Source organism: Glycine soja, chromosome 8 (assembly GCF_004193775.1).
Source record: "Glycine soja cultivar W05 chromosome 8, ASM419377v2, whole genome shotgun sequence".
Lineage (NCBI taxonomy): Eukaryota > Viridiplantae > Streptophyta > Magnoliopsida > Fabales > Fabaceae > Glycine > Glycine soja.
Genome location: NC_041009.1, coordinates 8984995 through 9010009, shown reverse-complemented (window position 1 = coordinate 9010009; position 25015 = coordinate 8984995). Strand labels below are relative to the sequence as shown.

The 25015-nt window shown below is 28.5% G+C and overlaps 1 protein-coding gene across 2 annotated transcripts; it reads left to right on the top strand.

Annotated features, from left to right (window-relative positions):
• The first annotated feature begins 17772 nt into the window (after positions 1-17772).
• On the top strand, positions 17773-24268 carry LOC114424289 (protein MALE DISCOVERER 2-like). 2 transcript variants are annotated; one of them, XM_028391129.1, is made up of 14 exons: positions 17773-18115; positions 18325-18756; positions 18872-19004; positions 19190-19261; positions 19605-19748; positions 19833-19928; positions 20925-21065; positions 21165-21226; positions 21308-21733; positions 22580-22770; positions 22891-23023; positions 23151-23308; positions 23386-23571; positions 23700-24268. In XM_028391129.1, the coding sequence occupies exons 2-14, from the start codon at positions 18657-18659 to the stop codon at positions 23958-23960; spliced, it is 2103 nt and encodes a 700-aa protein (XP_028246930.1). In that variant the 5' UTR covers positions 17773-18115; positions 18325-18656; the 3' UTR covers positions 23961-24268. The 2 variants fall into 2 exon arrangements, with proteins under 2 accessions (XP_028246930.1, XP_028246931.1); XM_028391130.1 differs by lacking the exon at positions 20925-21065.
• The last annotated feature ends 747 nt before the right edge of the window (positions 24269-25015 follow it).

Here is a 25015-nt window from a genome sequence, read left to right as displayed (position 1 = left end):
TTTATTGTATATTTTACTTTTATGAGAGAAAAAAATAGAAAGGAGGAATTTTTTTTCCTCTTTTTTTTCTTTACAAAATTGTAAAATATGAGTGTAGGAAAATGTAATATATGAATAATATTACTGTTCGTTTTAATTGACCATGCTAGCTCCATATTCTTAATATAGGTGCATGTATATTGTGGACCCCATTCTTAATCCACCTTTCATTTTCTTCCCACCTAAACTAAGACTTTGTTCCCATTTCAATACCACTGTTTTTCTGTCCCAATAATGTGTGCATTTTCTCAGTCGCTTCCCTCATATATTATTTTTAAAATATCTCTTCTTTTAATAATACTACCATATGTTTCCACTGACTTCTTTGTTCTGTATGTGTAACTGTGACGTCTGATTTTTGGTATGCTTTGTAGAATATTAGCGATTAATTGGACATCCTTAATTAATAGGTATAATGCAGCAATGTAATAGAGGTGTGTGGTTTTAAAAATAGTCAATTTTAATTTGGTGGGGAATGTGCAAAAATATTACTAATAACGACATGCATAATTTAGTTTTTGAGGCATTTTCAACAGTAACTGGTGGCCAAATATGCATTTCATAATTGCATAATTGACAAATTGTAATTTACTTTTCTAAGTGCATGCATAGCTATATGACTGGAATCTTGACTCTAACTTTTGAAGACTTCCGTGCATGGGAATGGAGAAGAAAATAATATAGGTATTTCTCAATTTACTCAATATTGAAATAAGAAAGTCCAAAGTCCAAGCATTATGTTATAATCAAAATAAATTAATTACTGTAACTGAACATAGCAATAGCCGAGGTATTTTAACCATTAAGATCTCACTTTTTAACCAATATAAGTAATTTACTGCTGTTAAGAGAATCTGTAGGAAAGAGAGGATTTGTTAGCAAAACATTTGACAATTGAGCTTTCTTCTAAAGGAAATCTAGAAGCTGGAAGGGAAAGTTGAAATTTATATCAACTTTATTGACTTCTGATGCACCCAGCTCTTTTAATTTGTTGAATACCGCAACCATATATGTGGTTTAACTTAGTGATGTCTTTGTCAATCCCAGATATTATTACTATATATTATTACTATTAACACCAATTTTCCTTCTCCAGGTTTTTTGTTAAATGGTGAAAATTGCTCTAACTTTCAGGTGATCACAACCCGTCATCATGTACAACTCAAAAAGTGACATTGCCAATTCCGGTTTATCTATCCTCTGAAAAGTAATTAATAATTAATAATACATATACACATAATCAGAGAAAGAAAGAGAGTGTGTGTTATATTTGTTGTTATTTCTAGACCTACAATATTCATTATATTTTCTTTTCTTTTCTTTTGCATCACTTGTTTTACACTTATTTTTGTTGCATTAAAAAAAAGTATAAATACAATTTGTCGGCATATTTGGACTCTATCAAGTAATTGTTTCAATGTTGTATCGATTGCTCCTGTTATATATATATATTATACATACATTATGTTATATCATTGTTACATATTTTTTGAGACACTCTTTATTACTAACTGAGATTTATTAGTTACATTTTTTACAACAATAACATATAGTTTATATAAATAAATGAGTTCCTCAAACATATTGATAAAGGTTTGATTCTTGATAATATATATTTAAAATATCATTTTGTATTTTTTTTAAAAAGACGTTATTTCGTATTGTGAGTGATAATTAAATTCATTTCAATAACCTCTATATTTCAAAAAGAATTAATCTTCGTTTATGAGTTGAGATAAATTATGCTATTAATTATTCACCAAACTCAAGGCACATGAAATCAAGCTAGGGAGGCAAGTCTGAAGTTTGGTACATGAAAAAAATGAGGGATGGCAGGGTCTGAAATCCGAAACCAAACAAAGAAAACATGTCTCTCCCATAAGATGTGCTGATCATAAGGGCACAAATTTTGGTCATTTTCCCTCTTTGGGTTGTTTTTGTCCCAAAAGGACAAAGAGGACCTGCAGATTGGGACAACATTGGAATCAGCCGAGAAATTAGGTTTTGCTAGATGGCACCAAACTCCAAAGCTCGTTTTGCGTGGCATGTGCATATATATATTTCATGCCCAGTGCTCAAAGTGAGAGTGTGTGTGAGAGAGAGAGAGAAACAGTGATGACAGATATTCGAAGAATTAATTAAAGAAAAGGGTTTGGCAGAGACAAAATTACGTGGAGAGGAAGGGGAAAAATAGGAGAGAGCCTATCAATAGAGATTAAGAAATTTAAAAGAATAGGGTTGGTTTTGTCCTCACGTTTGCATGAGAGTTGACATTTCACGATATATTAAACTGCATAAGAATCTTTCAAAGAATTAGGCATATTTTTATATTATTTCATGGATGACGACGTCCAACCTAGCATTACATTATTATACTGACATACCTCAGCGATCTACAACTATAAAATACTACAAGATATTAAGCATTTCTTGATTGACCCATAAAGGAGAATCATGTCTTATAACAAGCACCGGAAATGAGTTTTATATCAATAATAATAATAATAAAAGTGCCAAGGTATATTTTCCCCTCTTGTGCCCTTGTCCTTTTATGAATTTTTGTTGGTCTTGACAAAAAAAATAAAGTAAATTAAATAAAACTTCAAACTGTTGGGTAATTATTATGAATATAATGAGTGAGAAATCATTATCACAACGGATTAGTTTAATTTTTTACTCTTGGGACTCACGTAGGATGTTGCATGTTGCTGTGTATTGAAGTTGAGAATCCATCATTGACCGAGGAATGAATGTATGGCCAAACTAATATCATTATTATAGTGATAATTTTCAAAGACCATTACTTTACAAATGATCAACTGTTATCAATTTGGAAACCATGAGATTGGAAAAAGCACGTTACACACAGTAACTACGTATTTTGAATAAAAGTTTTTTTAACAAGTGTAGTTATATAGCACAAGTTAAAAGTTAATTAAAAAATATTTTTACAACAATAACTCCTCCGATAATTTGTATTTTTTATTTTTTTTAAATTTTAAATTTTTAACCAGTATCCATAAAAAAAACTTGTTAGACAATCCTTTGTATAATTCTAAGTCAAATCATTAGAATAGTCTTTCTAATTAATAATATTTATAATTAATAAATAAATGAAGAAAAGTACTAGATATTTTGTATTATTGATATATTAAATGAATTTATTTTTATTTAATGTTTTATTTATTAAATATTAAGTGATTTTTAAGAATATATTCCCGAAAAATAAAATAAAAAGAAAACTTCACAGATGTTACATTAATTTATATTGGCCAGTTCTTTTCCCCCTTAAAAGCGTATGTGTTTCAATGATCCAACAATAGAGTTGCTATAACTTGTAAGTATGGGCTGTATGGCAAGTAACTACAATTATGGCGGTCCCTCAGTATTTGAAGCACATGTCAAGGGAAAAAATACGAAAAAATTTACACGAATTTTTATCAACGTTATCTATTCTGCATTTACGTTTTTAAGGTATACTTTCCATCTGATCTCTTTTCTTATCTAAATAATCATTATTTAAAAGAAGCCGTCAATAAAGTGAGGTATGCTTTAACGTTCAACTTGTGATTTTCTAAGTCACTACTACTACTACGGTATTGTTTTATAAAGATAGAAAACGTGCGTATTAATTTTTACTAAAAAAAAAAGTTTGATTTAATCTCTGGATTAGTCCTCCCCCCAGCCCCAAAAAAAGCTTCTAAAATGCACCAGGTCCGGATATAGAATATGTCTTTAAGATTATTAATAATTTATTGTGGTGGAATTTAATTAATTTCTTTTTTAAAAAAATATTTCATATGACACAAAAAAATCTTATAAAATAAAATGGCGATGAAGAATTTACAAATGTTCAAGCATATGCATCTCATTTTTTTAATCTTTGGAATTTATTCTCTTAATTAGCCTCTCTATTTTGCATGCATGAATTGTTAATTATATATTGTTACTTCTTAATCAAAATGAATTATATATAATAATTTATAAATAGAGAGGCTTAATTAGATTATATATTTTTTCCTTTATAAATAATATATTAATAATGTTAATATTTTTTTACACTATTATCTAATCACAAATTATTATATATAATAATTTTTTTATTGACCATTATAATAATTATCTTAAAAGTCTTAAAAAATAATTTATGATTGATTGACTCTGGGTAATTGTCCAAATTATGAATGAATTAGGATAAAATATCTAGGACAAATGATCACTTTCATCTTTAAATGTGCAATACAATTATAATTTAATTTTTGAAAGAATAAAAATTTTGACTTAGTCTCTTAATGTACAAGTGTGATAATTATATTCTGTTGTCAAGATATGTAGAATTATTTTGTCATTAAACTATAATGTTCAATGACTAATTTGATGTACATTGATATATATATTTTTTAATAACTAATTTAACATTATATTATAAAGTTTAGAAATCAATTTGACATTCAATTGTACAACACAATATAATTGTTGTACTTTTATATATTTAGTGACTAAATCATAATTTGTTTTTTTAAAACTAACTTGTCACCACTTTACATTTTTAGTGACAAAACTGATCATCTATCCAAATATAAATGATTATTAAGCTTTAGAATTAACTCTTAAATTCTTATTATTGAACAAGTCTATGTAGAAAAAAGGAGTTAATTCTTTAGTAAACTTTTTTTTGGGTAAACTCGCATAAACTCTCAAGTTAGGTAACGAGTCAATGAGTTTGAAATAAACTATTATTCTTACTCCTATAGACTCCACAATGACAATGTTTTAAGTTAAAAAAAATCAACTTCTTTTTAAAATGTTTTTGCTTTAACAACATATGTTTTTATGGATTTAGATATGATATGGTCATTTAATGTATTTTGATATTATTTAGTCTCAATTGTTACACTTTATTATTAAGTTTTTTTTATTTAGCTTTATTATGCAGTTCAAATGTTAAATTATTGTTGTGGTTCGGACGAATATTTTGTTAAATGTAGATGTCATTAATAAGTTTTTATTAGTATTTTTTTACAATGTAAATTCTTATGAATTTATGAATCAACTCTAGTCGAGTTTACATAAATTGTATAAATTTACGTAAACTCTTGAGTTTGATAATCTTACAAATATTTATATTTATGTCCATCTTTCTAATATCCACATTAACATTTGAAAATCTAGAACATCAAATTTTTTAAAAAAAGAAAATTGAAAAACACCAATCATTAGTATTGAGAATAAACTAGTTCTTTTCAAAATACCAAAAGGAATAAAGTTGAGTTTTTGATAAAATGCGCTAAACAAGAGTGGGCTCAAAAGGGTTTGTAGATACATCAAGATATTCAGAAATAATTAAGAAGTTTCTAATTTATTCATAAAGTTAAGACATCAGAGCTTTCTGGGCACTAGAGTGGGCTCAAAAGGGTTTGTAGATAGAAATAAAATTTTAAAAAACACAATTCAAACCCTTTTTTCTCACTTTCAACTCCTGATTTTGTATAAATTATATTTTAACGCCTATATATAGAGTGGCAAACCCTTTTCGGCCCACCCAATTTCCTCTTACTTGTAGAGAAACCTTAAGATACTAGTCAGAGATTCTAATTAGGGTGATTATTAACAAAAATTACGTTAAAAACCCAAATTAATTAGACCATAACTCAGTTTATATATATATATATCATATTGGTTTAATGGTTTTTAAAACATTTTATTAGAATACGATCGACTGCATACCTCCCCGAGAGGCATAAATCTATAGTAAGAATTTACATTGATACGCTTACATTCACCAATTAAAGAGAGATTGCTGGCAACAATAATTGAATATCATGCATGAATTTAAACTTTTTTAGTGACGTGTGTTCGACCAACTCCTTGACTAAATTTTTCAAAGAATAATTAATTAATAAGATAGCATTGCACAATGTAGCTGTTTATCTTTCTTGATAGAGGCAGAAAGTAGTGTTTAATTATTAAAAGAGTTTTTGATTGCTCCATAACATATAAAAGATCAAACAATTTGACCTAAAAATAAGAATTTTATGCGTGGCGTGAACTGTTACGAAACAGTGGTTAAAGAAGAAATTAATTGGAATGGTGTTCAAAACACGAAACGAAACGAAAGATATTATTAAAGATGAAGTTTCCCGTTATTTACTGCAAACGTATAACAAATTATTTCTAGTGTTAATTCAAGTGCTCATAAAACGCTAACTTATTTTTTTTGGTGAACAAAATGCTAACTAGTAAAGGAAAATAAAATAAAATTTCATTTCGTTGATCCAGTATATATTCTATATTTGTTAAAGAATATCGAACGGTGTTACAGGTGAAATCAATTTTTTTTAAAAAAAAAACTGCTCGAAATGTAAATATTAAATAAACATACTTTAGTCTGTAAATATTAAATAAACATACTCCACTAGTGCGTAAAATTAAAAAAGCTTTTATACTGTCGACGTTATTCATTCATAAATTAATATCTATAGTAAATATATTAATTTTTATAATAATTATCTTAAAAGTTATATTTATTATATTTTTTATTAAATGATAGTATAAATTTTGTTTACACTTATAATAATATAAAGAAATTAAACTCTAAAATTAATTAGCCCAAGTGGTCTAGCTTAGGATAATTTAATGATTTCATTGCTAATCTCTTTCCCTGTTTGTATGCATGAACAACAACTAAAAAAAAAAAAAAAACTCATCACCTGCTTACTGCTTAGGATAAGGGATGCACCTGCACTGGTAGCAACGGGAAGCTTTTGTCTCAAGTTTTCTCTAATTTGTATCCCTAATCCCAGTCATGGGATATTAATTTGTACCCCTTAAAAAATAGAGAAAGAATTCAAAAAGAAAAAACAAATTAAGGATATAATATCAAAGTTAAGTTTGAATCAAGTTCAAGTTTAGCAAAGTATAAAAGATAACTAAACCTAACTCAAGCTTATAACATGTTTAAAAAGAAAAGGAAAAAATATTTCAGTTAATTAAATACATACATACATATATATATATATATATATATATATATATATATATATATATATATATACATATATATTAAGCTTAATTATTTCAGTATTTAATTTTCTTGGATATATATGAACCCACGAACAGGAAGTATGAATCTCCAACATTGGGGTCCATTTTTAAATTGATATATGGAAATTAAAAGTAAATAAACTAATTGACTCAATTAAAATGTTATAATTTGGCCAAATTAGCTGGTCAGGGTAAAATATATAATATAAAAATATATTTAATTATTTTTCATTTGATAACAATACATATTTTAAAATAATAATCACTTTTAATATTTTAATTACTTTAAATAACTTCTCATATTAGAAATTATGATAATAGTTTTTTTTATCATTTTAAAATATACTAATTATTAAATGAAAGAAAATAATATAAATGAATTATTATACTATATTTTAGAACTTTTAATTTCTCACTATTTATTTTAAATTTTTTTCTTCTTATTTTCAGTTTTTTTACTAGTTTTGTTGTTGTTTTTAATTCTTTATATTTAATTTATATTTTTAAACCTGTTATAAATTTATATTTTTAACATTACATATTTATAAAAATAATTTTAAATGATTCATAACTGAAACAATAATTTAATTAGTATTTCATATAATTTTATTTTAATTTGAATACATAATAATTTATTTTATAATAGAATATATATAATTCTATTATTTTATAATAGAATATATAAAATTTAGTTTAATTTTGTTATAGGAACTTGCAAGTTTTTTAAGTAAAGTTTAATAATAATACTCCAGTAAGTGAAATCTTAATTAATAATGAAACTTGCTAGTATTATTTTTCTTATGAAAACGTTCACGTAATTTAAATTTTAAGTGAAGTCATAATTAATCTGGAAAGTTTCATCATTTAGTAAAATTGATTGCTAATTAAATTTAATTTATTTTAAAAACTTTATATATTAGTATTTTTTTTACAGAAAAATTCTATTTAATTAAAAGGTCAAATTTTAAATTATCAAAAAATTTAATTAATTAATTAGGCTTGACCTCTTTAAGTAGGTGTATGTCATTAATTACCTCTATTTAAGTAGTTCCAGGTTAAAATTAGGTTTGAATTACTTAAATTAAGTTTTAATTGGAGTATTGAGGATAGAAAAAATAAAATTAGGATAGAGGATTCTATTAAAGATAGTTATTCAATTTTTTTTTAGATTAATCATCAATTAAATCGATAAATATTTCACACCTAATATATATATATATATATATATATATATATTAATTAGTTTTTCTAAAGATTTAAGTCCCTTATTTTTCTTCTAAAAGAAAAAATTTCATGATTTTTTCTTTTACAGAGAACACATGTACCTTTTTATGAGAGAAAATCTTATTCGAATGGAATAAAATATTTCTTGTAAGTATTTAAAATAATTATATATCTAATATTTAAACTCGAATCCACTAATTAAATTAGAATAACTTTAATTGTATCAATTGATAATAATTAAATCCTAATCAATATTCTATCAAAAAATATCCTAACCAATTTAATTAAAAGATTCCGTTATTTGCCAACAATTCTGAACTTTTTTTTTTGTCAGCTGGTGTCTATTAATCTAATTAGAAAAAGGTTGCTGGTCTATATTTAAATATCCATGACAAAATAAATAAATTTTTAAGTAAGAAGAAACTCACTCTTATTAATCTGATCAGTACGTGGTCCAATGTTGACAAAATTATTGTAATGGGGGTGTTTAATTAGTAGGAACAGAAAGAGTAAGAATAATAATGAAAATGTGAAATAAACACTAGCGGTCCCATGTTAACAAAACATATTGTAATGCGGTCCCATGTTAACACTAGCGGTCTCTGTACTGCTCCCTCCTAAATCATAATTATCTACCAAGTTTTTTAGGAAATTGAATAACGTCCTACTCAGTTAAGATACGAGAAAATGATCAAATATAATAGGAAAGAGAGTGAAAGATTATAGCTAGGAACAGAAAAACACGCATCTGTATTTGGCTCTGCAAACTGACAGAAGAAAGAAAGTTATTAAAGAGCTCTGGGTGGTACTGCAAATTAAATCTCAGTTATATGCTCTTTCCAGTCAGCTTAATTGCAGAATGTGAGTGTGTTTAATTTCCTATAATGCATGTTAAGAATTCAAACGACTTTAGCTGTATTTGCGTATGCATTTCCCTCAATGCAACAGCGTTAAATGAAAATTTCCCTCACATTGTTTTTGGTCTTGGAATGGGTATTTTTTTTGTTGAACTTAGTTTGAACGCTTAATCAAACACTTTGTTTTTTTATAATTTGACAAACATAGTATGACAATTTAAATTTATTTTGCTTAAAAAAAGAAATTAATTATAAACGCTACTGGCATCTCAACATTTTCTCATTAAAAGAAAAATTATAATAATTCACTGATCAATTTCTCTTGTACCTTTTTTGTAACTCATTTTTATTCTGTCTCACTCTTTTTATCATATTTATTTATTAAATCTATTATTTTCTCTTTTTTCTTCACTAAAAAAAAGAATGAATATAACATCATTATGTTAACATTAGTTTAAAAAAAACGATATTAACAAAAATGTGGTGACATATTTGTAAATAACACGAATTTATTAACGTCGATTTTTGAAAAAATTAATGTTAACATGAGTTTGTTAATATCGATTTGTCAAAAATCGATGTTAACATGAATTCGTTAACATTGGTTTTCAAAAATCGATGTTAACAAATTCATGTTAACATGAATTTTTTCAAAGATTGATGTTAACAAAATTATGTTAACGTTGGTTTTTTGGAAAATTGACGTTGTGTTACTTAAAATAGTCTCTTTCTCTTCTCATACTCATTCTGAATCATCTCTCACTCACGTGTTCTTGTTCTCATTGTCACTCATCTTTCACGCCCTTGTTCTCACTCTCACTCATCTCTCGCGCTCTTGTTCTCACTCTCACTCTCACGTATTCTCTGTGACGACACAACCACACCGTTCTCGCTCTTGCTCTCACTATTATCTTTGAATCTCGTTCTTGCTCTTGGGCTCTCGTTCTCGCTATCACTCTCGCGTTCTCCTTCTCACTCTCACTTACAACTTTACTTGCTCTCATTCTTGTTCTCAGTCACGAAAGATTAGTATTCTATAAATGCTTGTTTTTGTGTTTGATTTTGATGGTGATGGTAAGCGAGAAGCTAGGGCTCGTTCTTGGTTTTGATGATTTCAAGTTCTCGTTTTGATGTGTGCATTGCTTCTTGTTAATGTGAATATTACTAACATGAAAATGCTTGTTTCTGTGTATGTTGCTGAAAACATGTTATTTTCTGGATATACAAATACTGATAATGGGGCTTTGTGCTATTATTAACATGAAAATGTTTGTTAATGAGACTTTGTGCTGTGTGAGAATTCTACCATAGTCTTAGGTCTCCAATTTTTTTAAAAATAGGAATATCATTCTTCCTTTTCAAAAATGGGTATATGCACTATGTCTTTCAACTTCATGGCATATACTCGACCAAACTCATATGTCTTGGTTTACTACTATTAGGTATACATGCAAATTTATTTTTAATAGTAACTTTAATATTGTAAATAAAGTTTTGAAACAATGAATGAAGATCAACAAAACTGAAAGGAAATGGTTAAGACAATGATGAAGATTAACAAAAAAAATCACAGGAAATGTTCAACACATTTCATATTATGGATCAGGTTAGAAATTTCAATATTATTCTCAAATAAACATGACATGATATAATATATTTGCTTATATTAGTTTGCTTGTTAAATGTAGCCTTATGGTGAAGTTAGTAGGTTCTTTGCTGTAAAATGGAAGGATGAACTAGAGCATACTTAACATCTACTAGACAGTAATGGTAACATGCACTCTGTTACATACAACCAAGATCTGGTGAACCCAACTTTATTGGCTGAATGGACAAAACTCAGACATTTCTATGAATTCACTGCAAATCATCAAGTGACCATGATCTATTTTGGACAGAGTGTTTTCTTCCTAATCATCTTCAAAAGCAAGTCTGAACCAAAAGTTTATCCTAAATGACACTCCTTGTACCACCAAGTTCCTAACTTAGTCATTTTTAAAGTCATGTTGAGTGAGTACAAAGTGACTTGCAACAGTTTGGTGAGTAATTAAGCATTCATTTGTGTGTCAAATTTTAAATTCATATACATATCTAATATGAATTTAATGTTAATTTCAGGATGTGCCGGATACCATGTACTCATTTATGAAAACTACAGGATTCACCCATCTGAATTTGGAAGGAATTACGGAGTGCATGATTGTTTATAACCATTGGAGAAAGACTGCAAAAATTGGAAATGGATTGATGACTTTTGCACAATTACAAAATTTGCAAGCTAGAACTCAAATTATATTTGAGTTCCCAAGTACAACTTCTAAATTTGTTTTATTTTAGATTTGTTTTTAATTAAAGTACATTATACTATATCATTATCAATTTATAAATTTTTGTTTATAAGTTTTGGTGATATATTTTGTGGGAATTGGAACATCTTGAACATATTTGTGGTATATTTTTTTTATAAATGTTTATAAGTATTCTTGGTGCATGGTATATTTTGTTTATAATTCTTGGTGCATGACTTATTTTATGAGGTTTTTTTACAACTTTGAATGATAAGTTATGATATCAATAATTATATGTTGGTAATTAAAAAAGAGATAAAATATTTTAAAAAATTCAAAAACAACATCAATTTTAAAAAATCGATATTGTTTTTAAAAACATCAATTTTTTTTCTAAAAAACCAATGTTGGTGAAAAAAAAACAATATCGATTTTTATAAAAACCAATGTTATTTTTTGATAAAACAACATTAATGTTGATATTTTTAACGTCAGTTAATAATTGATATTAAAAGTCTTTAATAACCGATGTAAAAAACTTATTTTTTAGTAGTTTTTTTTTCTCTTCTTTTAATCCTGATTCATCCCAATTTAGGTATGATAATAAGGACTTTTACTAAAATTACGAGTTATCAACTTCTTCTTAATTTGCACTATTTTAAATTGTCCATTTTGGTTGTAAAAGAGACAATCTTATGTATGGGAATATTCACAGGAAACAAGAAATGTATTAATTAATATCAAAGTTTGGTTATAAGAATTTTTTTCCTCCTTTTTATTTTTAGCATTTAGTATCAAAGTCTAACTATCTTCTCAAGTAAGAGAGTAATATGGGACTTATGGTCAGAGAATGTAATACGTGGAGACTCTGACAATACATAGTCTAAGGTAATGATATTAAAATAAAAATACATAGTCTAAGGTTGTAATAATTGTTTGGAACAAGTTAAATTGATTAAGTGCCGGCTACTAACTAATTAGTAATTTCCATTGTAGATCTCACATTTTCAGCTCGCTCAATAGAAATGCACAACGATGACAGTTAGGAAGACATGAAGTGATGTATTAATTCATGAAAATATTATTTAATAGGTTGGTACTTCTGTCTTTTTGAGATAAAAGTTGTGTTATAATTTATCGAATAATAAAAAATAAGTTTTAATTTTATCTATCTCTATTTAAGTTGCGCTACCTTTTTTTAATTTTTTTAAAAATCAAACATAGAACAATTATAATTATATTGCCTAGTATAATCTATTTTAGCAAATTAAACGTATCTTTAAGAATTATCTCTATCAAACAAAATGATAATGCAGCAAAATTAAATATCAACAATCTTGACTAGAAAAATGAAATTTAAGGATTTTTTAAAAGAAAAATGGTTATGCATTCAATTATAATTCACTATTTGTTAATTTTCAAAATAATTATTTTAAAATAATTTAATCAAAATAATTATTTTAAAATAATTTAAATGATAATTTGTGATTAGATGATAATGTAAAATCATTTTATACTATTAGGATATAATAACTATTAAACTTTGTTTAGTTAAAATATTATTTGTTTTTGCACCAACTCCTCGTTTGTAAGGTGCACTCAAGTCACTTTATGCTATGTCTAATAATAAATGTCACAATTTAAAGAAAAAATACAGAGATCATGAATGGCAATGATGTTGCTAATCTTGCCATTTTGGTAGCCATTGATGAGAAGTGATGGTGACTTACTGACTAGGGTTATATAATACTAAGCCAGCTAAAGGCAATTTGAATTTGAGGGGTGGGTATTGCAGAGTCCCCAATAATTTATTTGGTCATTGATAGACAGGGTTAGTTAGTACTTGAATTCGAGGGCGGTACAACCTTTAGGGGAAAATCTTCAAAACAAAATTTAAGGATTTTTTTATTTTTTATTTTCAGTTGATATATTTTATTTTATTTATGCACCACCTCCACGTTTGTATTGTGTACTCAAATCACTTTATGCGACATCTAATAAATACCATATTTAAAGGAAATACACAGAGATCATCAATGGCAATGATGTTGCTAATCTCGCCATTGATGAGAAGTGATGGTAACTAACAGACTAGAGTTAGATAATACTAAGCCAGCTAAAGGCAAATTGAATTTGAGTTGGGTATTGCACTGTCCCCGATAATTTATTTAAGTTGTGCTTAGCAAAATCAGTTAATATACTAATTGAAAATTTATTAGTTGAATGCTTATAAATTACTACCTGAGGTTGAAAAGAAAATAAAATTATAAGTTAACTGATTAAATTTAAAATATCAAATCAAATTAATTGATAAATATAAAATAACATAATATAATCCTTAAAAAACATAACAATATATTCAGTTATTTGATTATAATAATTTTTTATTTTATTATATCACTTATCATATTTTTTATATTTTCTATTTCCTACTTATCCACCCCACCACAATGCAAAATGGGATGCACGTTTAAGGTTTTACTTCTGAAAGTATGACTTGTCCTTTCTGGGCTCTTGCACCATTATGGTGTAATTTTTTTAAAAAAATTAAGAAAATGAATAAATCATTTTTTAAAATATGATTTTATTTTGAAAAAAAATCGTGCTTGAAAGTAGAATTTTGTTTTGAAAAGAAAATTATATTAAAATTTTATATGAACATACAATTTTAGTTTTTATTTTTATTTTTTTAGTATTAAAATTTGAAATTGTATATTAACATATGATTTCAACATGTTTTTATTTTTTTAATTATTTTTTTTAAAAAATTAAAATATTATTTCAACATAGAATTTCAATAGAAAAAAAAATAAAAAATTAAAATCATATTTTCACATACGATTTCAGTTCTTAAAAGAAAAAAATATTTTCAATAACTGAAAAGTAAAATTATGTTTTGATATAGATTTTTTTATTATGAAATTGTATATAAAAGTACAATTTACTTATTATCTTTATTTTAGAAAAAAAATACTCATTTCCGTAATTAACCCTCCTTTGGCATTATACATACTACATTACTGCATAAAAAGATTACAACCAATCATTTGACAGCACCCAAAAACTAATCATAACAGAATACAGAAAAACTGTGGAAGCTTTTTTTTCTGACAAAAAAAATCCCTCTGTGATTGCTTGGGAGGCAGTAACTTTAAATCCGTCTCTTCACTTTAATCTTACATAGTTCTTTGAATTGGGTTTTGTAATTGGTTAGGCCTTCAATGGTGTCAGCCATTCAGGTGCATGTGCAGGATTTTTCATTTTTGGAAATGATAGATGACAAAATTAAAGGGCAAAGTATATTGATTATATTCTTCATTCCTCATTCCTATAGAGCTTCATAATACAAAGACTGCTTTTGGTAGTTTTTTCTAGAGTGTGTTCGGTTTTTTTTTTATGAGAGGATGCGTTTGGTTTAGAAGATGAAAATAAAAATATATTTTTTAATCAAGATAGAGTGTAAAAGATATGATTATTATAAAAAAAATTATAAAATTTTTCAACAATATTACTTCTTTTATCTCTATCAAACACATCATAAAATGTCTGAGGAAAAAAAGGACCTAAACAGCTAAATCTAATTCCAGCTAGCCGTGCTCAATTGCAATGACAGATCCTTACCGTGTTTCTCTAATTCACGCTATAGATTCGCAAAACCATCTCTGTTTTGCTGTTCAGTTCGGGACTTTTACTAAAGGGTGAAAAAAAAATTGATTTTTTATTTGCGGATAGATATTAAATTAGTACTAAAAATAGGATGTTACCAACTGTGAGGTAAAGGTTCTACACTATCTGTTTCGATTTATTATTATTATTATTTTATTTTTTTAACTAAAGTTGTAAAATTTTTTAAACTTTAGTTTAGTCTTTTTATTTACAATTTTAAAGTCGTACATATTTTTTTTCGGACTTATGATTTTGAAGTTGAAAGTTTAATTTTTTTTATGATTTTAAAATTATAAGTTTATTTTTTTTATGACTTTGAAGTTATATATATTTTTTTACTTTTAAATTTTTTCTTTTAGGATTTTTTATTTACTTGTATTTATTTTTTTGTTTTCAATTTTTAAAAAAATTATAAATAATTTTATTTATTTAATTTTTAAATAAATATTTTTAATTTTACTTGATATTAGTTTTATTTTATATCTTATATATATTTTTTATATGATTTTATTTAATATGTTATATATTTAATTAAATAAAATATATGAAATTATCTAAATTAAATTAAATATTTAAAATAAAATAATATTAAAAAAATATATAACATATTAAATAAACTCATATAAAAAATATATACAAGATATTAAATAAAATTAATAAAAAATAAAATTAAAAATATTTATTTAATAATTAAATAAATAAAATTATTCATAATTTTTTTAAAAATTGAAAACAAAACAAAAAAATGCAAGTAAATAATTTTTTTTTAAAAAAGTATGACTTCAAAGTTAAAAAAAAACTAAAATTACGACTTCAATGTATATATATATATATATATAATTTTAAAGTTGTATAAAAAAACTAAAATCGTAAAAAGATTAAAAAAAAAATAATAAGGCGTAACACTTATCTCAACTTATTTTATTCTTGATAATAATTTAACATCATCCCCACCTAAAAAATAATAAATAAAAAATCACCCTTTTGATAAAAGTCCCGTTGAGTTCGCTATCATCTCAAGAGCATGACGTGGCAACTATAAGGTGCATGTTTTTCTTTCTTCAGTACACTATCATTCAAAAGTGTGTTCACAAAGTAAAACTGCAAAAGTATCTTGTTTAGTTTTCAGTTGAGCCTAACCTTAAACTAACTTTATTACAATTTTGTCTTAAAATTAATTTGAAATAAAATTAAAATGAGAGTTGTTTTTATTAAAAAAACAAGTTAAGAAAATAGTTGGATAAGTCTACTTTATAGAAGTAAAAGAAGAGTTATTTTTATTCAAAAAAGTTAAGAAAACAGTTTTACATCTATTTTAAACTTAATCACTTTCCTTTTTTGAGAAAACACTATTAAAATTATTATAGAGCTTAAATTTTATGAATAAATTTATGATTGATGATAAAAAATATTTTGGTGAAAATGTTAATACTCAAGTTACACATTTAACTAGAGCTTTTTTTTGTATATGTTTTTTTATTTATTAAAAGTCAATTTGAATAATTTTCATAATATAGTACGACGTTTAATTTTTTATTTGAATCCTAAAAATATGAAAACTTTGGAAATGAATGAGTGGAAATGATATTATATTAATCTCGAAAATATTTTAAATTATGGTGAGTATCATAATACTAAGATCTTGATTTATTTTCAAAAATAAAGATATTATAAAAAAATTAATTAAATAAAAAAATGTTCAATTAAATAATGATTCAAAATTAAATTAAATTATTTTTAAATATAAATTTTGTTTAAAGTTTAGAGACAAGCCTCAACAGGAATAGCATGACCAAAATGAAACCAATAGCAACGACATTTATGATTTGAAATATGGAGGAGGAATTGATGAAAAAGTTGAACAATACAAGTAAAGTTGAAATATGTATCTTCCTGGTTAGGTGGTCAATTTCACATAGTCAGACACTAATCTACGACTGCATTTAATTGTCATGCCATATATTATGTTCTTGTTGATTTGTCTTTAATTACTTTAGATCGTGACAAGCAATTTCTTAGGCATTTTAATTTGAAATAATCTTTGGATTAGAATGGGTACTGATTTGCTCCATAGAAGAATCTATTATCTAATAATAGACTACATTAGGCATATTGTTATTATTATTAAATGGGGCATTGACAAGGGATTCCATTCTCCTAAAAGAAGAAGAAGAAGAGATTCCATTCCAAGTTAATTTTTGATGATATTGTAAAAATATTAGCAACATTTTACTTGAACCTTAATTAAATGAAAATGTAAGAACTTTATTTATCAACATTATAAATTGAAAAATATAATATTGATTTAACAGTTGAGAATATAGTTTAAGGTTGCAGAAAGGAGAGAAAAAGAGATATTACAGATTCGAATCCTTTTCTCTAATATTTTCAATAAAACTAATAAATTAATATTTATTGATAAAAAATTATCTCTAAAATAAAATAGATTTATAACTAAGTTTTTCATAAAGAAATATAGAGTTTGTTTCGATAAATAAGTAAATAAATGAATTAATAATAGTGAGACAGCAGGAGTAACAAAAAAAAAAAAGACAAGAAGCGCGTGCGAGTAATTCGGAAGTGGTGGGCCTACAACGAATTTTAGGAAAAAGGAAAAAATATGAGAAGGGGGAATTGTGTGTGTGGGTGGTGGGGGGTGAAGAGAGAGAAACTGAGACAAGAGACAAAAGAACCCCAACAAATATTGTAACATGATGAAGGTGGTCGGAGAGAGGTTTCTCTGAGATCCTCTTCACAAAGGCAGCAATTCAACAACGTAACAACCTTCTTCATCATTTCAATCTTTTATTTTGCTGCCTTTTTTTTTTTTTCTCATTCCTTGTCTCAGTTTACCTCCCCCCCTCCCCCCCCACACCTGTCACCACCAACGTGCATTGCATTGCATTGCATTGCATCATATCATCAAACATTGTTGATCCTTCAGTTTCAACGCACAAAGGGACTTCTTTTCCTGCACCCTTTTCTCCCATTTGCATGGTAATTCAATTCCCTTTTTTGCCTTCTTTTTGTTTTTTCTTTTTAACACCCAGAAAGTTTGCTTGCTGATGGGGTTATTCCTTGTTTCTTCTTTGTTATGGTTTTGATTTGCTGTCAACTTTATCATTTTTTTTATTGTTGGAATAAAAACATTTGTTTATCTATTTTTTTTTTTTGTTGTTCTCTGGATGTAATGTAATTTCTTACAGCCCCAGCCCACATTGCTTGGAATCATAGAGAGGATTAATTGAGCTGGGTGTGCTTTTGTTGAGCAAAAGGTTGTAAGGAAGAGATTGATACAAATAATGAGGGACCCTGATACCAAGAGCTTCAATTGTTTTTGCTTTCCATTGTAAAGTATTAAGTTTTGCTTGCATAGTTAGTGAATTTCCGGCTGCTTCATCCAAATAGGTGGAAGGGTTTCTATGTACAGAAAAAACCTTCCAATTTTGTAAATATGATATGACATATCATATAGCTTCCTGACTTTAAAGAGATATAGATATTGTCGCTACCAAAGTGACATTGCCTTCTCATAGCAATGGAAAGCATATGGGGGCCATTTGGATTATGGCTCCGAATTTATGTTGGATTGATTTCTCTGTGGGGAACTCAACAGTGTTCGTCTCTGAACGATGAAGGTGATTTGCATGGATTGTGTACTTTTAGTCTCCCTAATTTACAATGAATCATGTAATCCATTTCTTGTATCTTGATGTTTGATTTTTGTTGTTGCATTTGGAATGGACATTGCAGGATTAACCTTGTTGGAATTTCGGGGAAGAATAACTTCTGATCCTTTTGCTGCTCTGGCAAATTGGAATCCAAATGATTGCAACCCTTGCAAATGGCTGGGTGTCCGTTGTGTTGATGGTCAAGTGCAATCACTGTAAGTTCCCTTTGATTTCCTCTTTTTAAATTTTTCATTTAGACAGTATTATTTTCTTTTACCAAACAGTAATACATGTAGCTGTTCCTGATGCTTAAAGAAGGCTGCCATTTTGGTTGATGTGAATTCAGTTCTGAATTTTATGTGCTTATAGAATTTTGTGCCTTCCCCATTATTTCTTGTAGGGTCCTACCTGATCTATCTTTGGAAGGGACATTGGCTCCTGAGCTTGGGAAACTTAGTCATCTAAAATCCCTGTAAGGGTTCTTGACCATGTTCCTGTGTGTCCCCCCCCCCCCCCCCCCCCCATTACAGTTAGTTTGCCTCTCAGCTGGATTATTATATCAAGTTAGTGTCCATGAGGCCTCCTTGTCTCTGTTGGACAGATTATCATGAGTGCTTCTGTTTGGTTATTTTAGTTCTTGTTATACTATAACTCAATGATATGTGGTTTGTTAATGTATGTCTTTAATGAAAGACTAAATTAGGAGCTTCTTCTTCAGAAGTTTAAAAATCGAACAGTTCAGTTGACTTGATATAGTAATTTATATTCAAATACATCTCTAATTCAGATATGCTCCCTTTGTTACTTTGAAATAGTGTACTATACAAGAACAGTTTTTCTGGTACCATTCCCAAAGAACTTGGAGATCTAGACAAGCTGGAGTTATTGGATTTAAGGGGGAATGACTTGACTGGATGTATCCCAGCAGAAATTGCCAGGGTGTTGTTGTCAAAAAACCTGTAAGTTAGCTCTTTATCTTTTTTTTGTTCATCTATTTAGTTATATTTCTGGTTTACTTACAATGAAATTTAATTTTTCCCTAGGTTGGTTTGTGACAATAAATTTGAAGGCAGTGATTCTCAAGAGCTCAGAAAGCTAAGGTTGCCCTCTAATAACAATAACAGAAAGTTTGTGCACCAGTAAGTGTATCTTCATTTTTCTCCCTGAGCTAGTGACTTTATGCTTTCCTTCCTTTAGCTTCACTTAAATGTAGTGGCAAGTTAATGAATCATAACTCATAAGAACTACTGTTGTCACAAATTTTATTCTTTTTCAAACAATGAAGTCTTTTAGACAATCACGGGAAAATTATTTCCACAAGGTCAGGCATCATGTCAAATAGATTTCACGTGGTCAACTGCACTCTTCATGTGCCTTATACTTATTCTAGACATCCTTGAGAAATATATAAATGATGGAGCACAGTCATGATTTCTTAGTCATTGCTTAATTGGTTTAAGATGTTCTATTAATCAATCTGAGATTTCATTTTGTCATAATTGAAATAATTAATTTTCTGTTTAGATGGAGTTTCTGTATATTGTCTTCAATCGGTACAAATCTTCATTCTGAATTTCTGATGGCACTTCTTATTGTTTTAACTCCTTAAAACTCAGTTTGTTTTCAGTTACACATTTATAGCAGTAGAAGTCACACTCTGTTTGTCTATGATTGGCTCTTGTCAAATTGCATATGTGCTGCAAAGATTAAAACTCATCTAAATAACAATTATTAAAAACAATCTGTTCATCATTTGTCATTTGATAGCCCAATGATTGGTGAAAACCCAAACTGTTGATCATTTCATTATGTTCATTGAAAATTCGTGGTGTACTTCAGCCATATAAACTCGAAAGAGAATTGCAGAATTTACGTTTGTTCAGTGTGTGTTTTTCCATTTGATTTTCTTTTATCTGATCACCATAGTTATTTTATTGTTTTATGAGGAAGTGAAATTTGTGTTGTCTTATAGCTGTGTTAAGGTGTTAAGATTAGATATAGCAGTAGCAAACTTTTAGTAGTACCATCCTCTGAGATTGTATACTTATCTTAATATGCTGCATCCTTTATGGTTAACAAGAATGGTTGAGTTTCTGATTTTTTGACCTTTTGATTTTGATGCATGGTGTGAAAAGTATACAACAAGAACAACATGGTGAAAAAAGTATGTGCCATAAAAATTTCAAGCAATCGAACATGGAAGATTCATTTGTTATTCCACTTAAAGGAGCACTAAAAAATTACCTCAATGCTGTAATTGCTGTGGCACTGCCACTGTGTGTAGATAACTTTCTTCCCCATATCAATCTTAATATTTACATAAATTTTCTTCTTTCATCATGTTTAGCTTACAAAAAGTCTGCTCTTATTTGAAGGTTCAAGCTAGGAAAGGCTACTCCTCATGCCTATGAAGAGAAATATTGTGATAATCTGACTAGTAAGTAGAGAACCTTAATATGTACATAAATTGATACCTATGCTTTTAACTGACTTTCAAAACACACCTTCCATCATGTAGGTTCTGATGAGTCAGAGTTTGTCCAGAATGTAGTTGATTCAGCACGACGTAAGTTGCTTGATCAGTCCAGTAACCTTGCAGCTGAACATTTCAGTGGTGGGCCTGCTATAGAGATCAGTTCTATTCCAATTACCCAGAGCAGTGGAGCTTTCCCAGCTGTGCCAGACACCAATAAGAAACAAAATCAGTCACCTGCACCATTGCCTTCACCTTCTGTTTCTCCACATGTGAATCAAGCAAGTCAACAAAATTCACCTAATGGTGCATCTGGAAAATTATGGAAGTATATCATTATAATCACAGGTGTTGCTGTCTTGGTCATTCTTGTTGTGATCATGCTTTGCATTTGGCGAAAACGAGCAGCAAAAGTAATAAAGCCCTGGAAGACAGGAATAAGTGGACAGTTGCAGAAAGCATTTATAACAGGTATTATTTCAGTAAATGAATAAAAACTGCTCATACACGATTGAACTGCAAATTAGATTTTTCAAAGTGGAACCTGTAGTTGAACAATTATGTCCTGTTTCTTGAGCTTATCACCTGTTGAGGATTTCTGTTCAAAAATTTAAAATCAAGGTATGTGTTTGTAAACCCTTTTTTTTTTACTGAAATATGTATATGCTGATTAGCATTTGGCAGATTAGATCTTGCCATCTCAGTTTCACTGCATTCTCCAAACCTGTTTGAGGGAAGCCAGGGCAACTCCTGAAAGGACTTGACAGTAATAAATTATTGATATTGAAACTGACTTTTTAAGATAACTAATGTTTGTTTACCAAATTTTAAACACCTCATACTGACTTCCCTCATATATGTTCTTTAGTCTATAATAATGTGATTGATTGTTTTCATTTGTTTATATAAGTTACAATAAGTCCATTACCTTTTTTAAGGTTTGGAGACTCTCCTGTTCAACTTGTTCAATCATCATCTTTCTAATTTGAATAGCAACAATTTTATGAACGTCTTTCATTATTTTATGGTCAGCCAATTGCAAGAAAATAGATTGTCTTGTTATTATGCAATATATATACTATCTAAAGTGTCAACCTATGAATCAATTTTGTCTAAGCTCTCTTAAGTTATTAGCTCAATCCAAAATTCCTGCTAAGTGCTATCAGGGCATAGATTTATTGTCCTGGATAGGGATTCTGGAAGAGGTTATAGGTTCACGTTACGGTAAAGAACTCCCAATGTGCCCCATAAAATGAAAAGAAAAGAAATCAATGTTAACATAATATGATGACAGTTTTTTCCTTGTATGTAATGTAGGGGTCCCCAAGTTGAATCGGGGAGAGCTGGAAACAGCCTGTGAAGATTTCAGCAATATTATTAATAGTTTTGATGAATGCACCGTATACAAAGGAACACTATCCAGTGGAGTCGAGATTGCTGTCGATTCAACTATTGTTGCTTCTGCCAATGATTGGTCAAAGAACATGGAGACAGCCTATCGCAAAAAGGTTTTCTCCTTCTCAAGTCAATGGAGTGGAAAAAGTTGAATTAGGAGTCCCAATTCAATTGAGGGAGGAACTTTTACTACTTAATTACCTGTTGCTAATTTTGTTCCTTTTATGCTTCAGATTGCTGCATTGTCCCGTGTTAACCATAAGAACTTTACCAATCTTATTGGGTATTGTGACGAAGAAGAACCATTCACAAGGATGATGGTGTTTGAGTATGCTCCAAATGGAAACTTATTTGAGCATCTGCATGGTAACAACTTCCAACACTCTCTAAAGGCTCAAGTTATTACCTTGCGCATAGCAAATCTGATTAAAGGCTTAAGTTCTCTTTACAAAAAACAAAATGCTTAAGTTGTCTGTATTTGCTCTCTTTTCAGTTAAGGAAGTTGAGCCTCTTGACTGGAGCACAAGGATGAGGGTTATTATGGGCACGGCTTATTGTCTTCAGTATATGCACCATGATCTAAATCCACCTGTAGCTCATTCCAACCTCAATTCAATTGCTATATTATTAACAGATGACTTTGCTGCTAAGGTATAAACATTTCTATTTTTTGTTTTTAATATATATGTCAGTTATCAAGTAACATATCTCCATTCTATTCCTCTCAGATATCAGAGATCTCTTTCGGCAAGCATGCAAAAACCAACACAACTGGAGATGAATCACATAAATCTTCTGAGTTGCCACCCCAGGCTGATCCCGAAACCGATGTCTATAACTTTGGAGTATTGTTGCTTGAAATCATTTCTGGGAAACTACCTTACTCTGAAGAACAAGGCCACCTTGCCAACTGGGTAAGTTTGTAATTTGTGCCCGTTACTTTGTTTTTCTTTCCTTTGAATGTACCCTTCCTTGTACTTTCAAGTGCAACTCCATTGTTCTATTCTGTCACTTAACAAACAAATCCTGATCAACTTCCTAGGCTGCTGAGCACTTGAACGATAAGCAAAGCATCAGCTATCTGATCGATCCCACGCTGCAGTCCTTCAAAGACGAAGAACTTGATGTCATCTGTGAGGTGATCAAAGATTGTCTTCAATCTGATCCAAGGTTAAGATCTACAATGAAGGAAATAACTCCCAGATTACGGGAAGTGCTTCATATATCACCCGAGCAAGCTGTCCCAAGACTCTCTCCACTCTGGTGGGCTGAACTGGAGATCTTATCAGTGGAGGCCACTTAAAAAAGTTCTATCTAACTCTCTTCTTTGTGTTCTAAGTCAAGCCTCTCTCTAACCTTTACCATGCTGGAAGAGTACAGCTTTCTGATAATGCTATATGGTATTTGCTACTCATTCTTTAATTCTATTTGTTCTTTTGTAAGTCCATATAATCACAATACCATAGCTATTATTGTCCCTGTGGAAGCGTGTTATGTAATTTTGCAAGTGGGGTGTTGTAAATTGTACTTTTGTTGATGAATATTGAGATGTAAAAAAAGTCTCGACATATTAATTGGTATTTCAGTCTCAATGAACATGCAACTTCTATACACAGGTCTATTCAATTATTAATGAAACTTGTAAGTCGTAACTGTTCCGTGATTAAAATAGTCTACCAATTCCAAAACACAGACATCTACGCATTTTTCAAAAGGCAAAAAAGTTGAAAAAACAAAACAACGACAACTGAGCTTTATTTGATTCCACAATTAAGTAATATGCATCAAACAACCTAATTAGATTTATTCGGTATTTTTCCTGATTCGGTTATATGCAGTTAATTGACTAAATTGTTTAAAAGTTGACAAAAACCACTTTTAGTATGATAAACACTTTGGTTATTGAACTATATTTGGAAGTGTTTCGCCATTTACAGTGCAATTTGGTTTATGTCCAAATACGTAGTTCGGTTTATAGAGATATTTTGCACACCCTAGGCTGTATATGGACCATTCATTTCACTTTATTACTTTAAAGATACTTTTTTGTTGTTGATACAGATTGGAAAAACAAAAAACAAACACATTTGTAAGTTACTTTAAAGATATTTAGTAATGTCACGTGTCAGACTTTCATTTCATTCCTTATCTTATTTGTAATGGATACGATCGATCACTTTGATGTGGAAACTTTATTTCTTTACGTGACACATTTCATTTTTAACTTTTGGCTAGATACGTTCACCTTTTCTTATGTGTCACATATTAAAAATTAAAAATCAGTGTACTTTAGCTGCTGATTTCCCAGTCAAGAACCACAGTTAGTCCACTGTAGAGGGAAAATGTGTACTAGCACAA